Source organism: Eptatretus burgeri, chromosome 14 (genome assembly GCF_056783735.1).
Source record: "Eptatretus burgeri isolate ZD-2024b chromosome 14, Ebu_testis_v1, whole genome shotgun sequence".
NCBI lineage: Eukaryota > Metazoa > Chordata > Myxini > Myxiniformes > Myxinidae > Eptatretus > Eptatretus burgeri.
The window spans coordinates 2,119,064-2,124,063 of NC_140974.1; the positions used below are offsets into that span (position 1 = coordinate 2,119,064).

The 5,000-nt window shown below is 36.7% G+C and overlaps 1 protein-coding gene across 1 annotated transcript in view; it reads left to right on the plus strand.

Moving 5' to 3' along the window:
• LOC147012553 (sterile alpha motif domain-containing protein 9-like) overlaps positions 1 to 5,000 on the plus strand; it is a 25,592-nt gene that overhangs the window by 46 nt on the left and 20,546 nt on the right. The window contains exon 1 of the mRNA XM_085853524.1: positions 1 to 93. This exon is cut by the window's left edge and continues 46 nt beyond it. Within this exon, the coding sequence (XP_085709650.1) occupies positions 87 to 93 (7 nt within the window). The 5' untranslated portion in view covers positions 1 to 86. The remainder of the gene's footprint in view (positions 94 to 5,000) is intronic.

Consider the following 5,000-nt stretch of genomic DNA (forward strand, 5'->3'; position numbering starts at 1 on the left):
CTCCATCCATAACCTGGTTGTCTCCGAACATACCCCTGGTTGTCTCCGTCCATAACCTGGTTGTCTCCGTACATGGTCATCACACCATGGATTGTAAGTGACAGACGAGAAATGATCTTTATAACAGGTCGTGACGGTCCTAGACATTGAAAAAAGATGTTTGATGGTAGTTTATAATGTTGTGTATAAGTTCATCCAATTGTTTAAAATAACCGATTTAACTAATAAAACGCTGTGATGTTTCTTTTTAACTATCATGGTGATTCGTGTCAGGACATGTGCACGTTCACTTCTGTCATGAATATCACATCAACGGTTGTGAAATCACTTTCGCAACGTTCCCAAAGTTTGTGTGTTTGTGCTCTCATGACCGAGGAAGCGACGTGACGTCATCACGTAACAAGAGGGACAATGCAATGGGACATTGTGGATCCTCACCAGGACTTTCATTCACGTTCTGTTTGTGTGCTTCATTTTGGGTGATGGTTCGGGTTGGTGTTTGTGTAGTGTGCCGATCAGGCTTTATGTTCAAGGTGGGAAGACATACCTTTTCGGTTTTGTTGTGCCATGCTCGCATTGTCTGAGTACGTACTTTATAGATGTACTCGAATTCTACTTGTTCATACTTTATAGATGTACTCAGTTGAAAAAAACAAGATAACGTGTAAAATTGGCTCCTACCACGTGACGTTTGTGGCCTACCTTAGCACATTATGAGTAGACAGACAGACAAACAAGCCCACGTGCAATAATCGTCAATTGGGGCTTGGTGGTCGCACACAGTTGTGGTGTTATGATCATTAATGAATGCCGGTGGTGAATATTTCTCTGTTTCCTTCATGGAGGAACTTTTGTCATTTGGGATCAGCAATGTCCCATCCATTGCGGAGCGTGACCTTGGTATGACAGTCATGTCATAGTTCCTGATGGTTTCACATAATTTGTCAACCAGATGTGGATGTGACTGTCGAATAACCAAACAGTGAGCGAGTAACTGCCGATCTTCGTGATGTTTGACAATCTTGTTTCCAACAGTACAGCTGGTCTTCTTCAGACGCGTGTTGTGGATCCGCGGCTTCATTTTTTTCCAACCTGTCCCAGAGACATGGGAGAGGCATTCATCAGTCTGTCTTATACGAACTTCTCATGCCATGCTTGTCGTTTCTTGTCTCTGTTCGAAATATCACCATTGTTTGTACCCTTCAGGTATGTCCATCATAGATACAAGGTTTACGAGTTACGTCTCACTGATGAATGGATTTCCTTCTCAATGCTCCTGAAGAGCACACTTGATTTTTCTCAACATTGCGAGCAGAATGTTGAGTTCTCGTTCCTCATAGTTGACGATGTTCTTTTTGAGCATGTGTCAGTAGCAGACGACTACTGATATTGAAAATTACTAACGATACGAGTCATCTCAGGGGCTGTGAGTAGAAAACGATTTGGGGTAGGTTCATGTTCCACGATTCCCGTAATTCCTCCCACGACTGTCAGTCCTCCGGGTTGTTGTTCTCGTATTTGATCCACGAAGAGATTAATCCAGTGAATGGTGTCCCAGTCTTCCTGACATATAAATCACCATCTCTGAGAGCTTTCCATGTTTCTGGGATCCTCGTCTTCAGCTCATTCGTTTGAGCAAGGTGCAGTGGCATCAGTCATGCATAATTGTAAAGGTCATGGGCAAAGAAGTATTTGATTTGATCGTCCAGAGCAGCCAAACATTCTTCACAGTCACCTTGTCTGCACACCTGGATGAGGTGCAGTAGGCATTCGATCTGTTGCAAGTAATTCATGAGGAATTAGCTTACTTCTCCACCACAGCTGCTGTTCATCTTGTTCTTGACCTTCTCTGTTTAGTATGTACATATTATCATGGAATTCATCAACACACTCTTTGTCTCGTTTGTGCAGACCTTGTCGTAGCTTCTTGCACTGTTCTTCAATGACCAGTGTAGAGGACTATGTAATTCCGTGGGCACCAGATGATAATTTTTGGCACCATATATTTTTTTTCATTCTTATGGATTCTGTGAGTCAGAACAATCATGGTGCCAATTTTTTTGAGCATTTCAAATGTTATTTTCAAGCCAATACGTGAACTACCCCTGAATCGCACTTTTTTCAATGATAACAATTTACCAACTTTTTTTGTTTCTGGTTTAAACCTGGGCATGTAATATGTCAAACTGAGCAGAATTCAGCCGAGAATATGATAATAATATCAATAATGACATTGAACATAACCATCGTGACTTATCTGAATTTTTGTTAATTTCAGATGCTGTGCAGCCAATATTAAATCAATTACTGCAACGTCACCAAGATAATTGATTTTTCGAAGAATTATGACATGCTACAATTGGGGCGTTCCATGTCAAGTGTACACATTTTTCAGCGAAATTTTGACACATCGTCTCAGATTTCACTCTTTTTTTTGTGCAAGTGTTTGTATCCACGGTAAAAATTGTCAATTTTCAGACCTGGGTGCCCATCAGGGCCCATTTTAGGCCCCCCTCCCCCCAAATTGGGCACCCCCAGTTGACCCACAATCTTCCAGTGGCCATATCACAGGTCTTAGTGGTCGGATTTGGATGATCTTGGTATCAAAATGCTCGTAAAAGCGAGGTCTTTCGAATCGCATAAAGTAAAATCACTCCGAAACAGTAATTCCAAAAGTTATAGTTTGGGGCGCCCTTTGACCTTGGGCCCCCGCCCCCCAGCCAAACCGATGATCCCAATTTTTTTCATGTGAGAATACCCCTTCATATACTCCAACACTTCAGCATAAATTAAAATGGGATCTCAATGGGTTCAAGTGTGATGATGGTTTTATTGTTCAGGGTCCACATATCACTAATTCTTGATTCGACATTGGGCGACGTTTGCCGTCATCGTTCCAATGACGTCACCTGCTGGCAGGCGACTTTATGTCTGAAATTGACAATATATATATATATATATATGTATATAAATGTATATATATGTATATATATGTATATATGTATATATATATGTATATATATATGTATATATATATATATATATATATATATATATATATATATATATGTATATATATATATATATACATATATATATACATATATACATATATATACATATATATATATGTATATATATATATATATGTATATATATATATATATATATATATATATATATATATATATATATATATATATATATATGTATATATATGTATATATATATATATATATATATATATATATATGTATATATATATATATGTATATATGTATATATATATATATGTATATATATATATATATATATATATGTATATATATATATATATGTATATATATATATATATATATATATGTATATATATATATATATATATATATATATATATATATATATATATATATATATATATATATATATATATATATATATATATATATATATATATATATATATATATATATATGTATGTATATATATATATATATGTATGTATATATATATATATATGTATGTATATATATATATATATATATGTATATATATATATATATATATGTATATATATATATATATATATATATATATATATATATATATATATATATATATATATATATATGTATATATATATATATATATATATATATATATATATATATATATATATATGTATATATATATGTATATATATATATATATATATGTATATATATATGTATATATATATATATATATGTATGTATATATATATGTATATATATATATATATATGTATATATATATATATATATATATATATATATATATATGTATATATATATATATATATATATATATATATATATATATATATATATATATATATATATATCTTCTTCCTCTTTCGGCTTGCTCCCGTTAGGAAATCGCCACAGCGGACCAACTGTCTCTATTTCGCTCTATCCTCCACATCTTCCATTGACACTCCAACCACCCGCATGTCCACCCTCACCGCATCCATGAACCTCTTCTTTGGCCTTCCTCTTCTCCTCCTGCCTGGCGGCTCCATCTTCAACATCCTTCTCCCGATATACTCCGTTTCCCTCCTGTGCACATGTCCAAACCATCTCAATCTCGCCTCTCTCACTTTGTCTCCAAACCGTCCTACCTGCGCTGTCCCTCTAATACACTCATTTCTTATCCTATCCATCCTCGTCACTCCCAACGAGAATCGCAGCATCTTTAACTCTGCCACCTCCAGCTCTGCTTCCTGTCTTTTTGTTAGTGCCACCGCCTCCAAACCATACAACATAGCTGGTCTCACTACCGTCTTGTATACTTTCCCCTTCACTCTTGCAGCTACCCTTCTGTCACAAATCACTCCTGCAACTCTTCTCCACCCACTCCATCCTGCCTGCACTCTTTTTCACTTCTCTACCACACTCTCCGTTACTTTGGACAGTTGATCCCAAGTATTTAAACCAATCCACCTTCCCCACCTCAACTCCTTGCAACTGCACCATACCACCACCCTCCCTCTCATTTACGCACATGTACTCCGTCTTACTCCGACTGACTAACATTCCCCTTCTCTCCAGTGCGTACCTCCACCTCTCAAGGCTCGATTCAGCCTGCTCCCTACTCTCCCTACAGATCATGATGTCATCCGCGAACATCATGGTCCATGGAGAACTCAGTCTGATCTCGTCCGTCCAACCTGTCCATCACCATTGCAAACAGGAAAGGGCTCAGAGTCGATCCTTGGTGCAATCCCACTTTAACGTTAAACCGGTCCGTCATTCCTACCGCACACCTCACCGCTGTCACACTGTCCTCATACATATCCTGCACGATCCTCACATATTTCTCCAACACTCCCGACTTCCTCATACAATACCACAACTCCTCTCTTGGCACCCTATCATAAGCTTTCTCTAAATCCACAAACACACAATGTAACTCTTTCTGGCCTTCCCTATACTTCTCCATCAACATTCTCAAAGCAAACA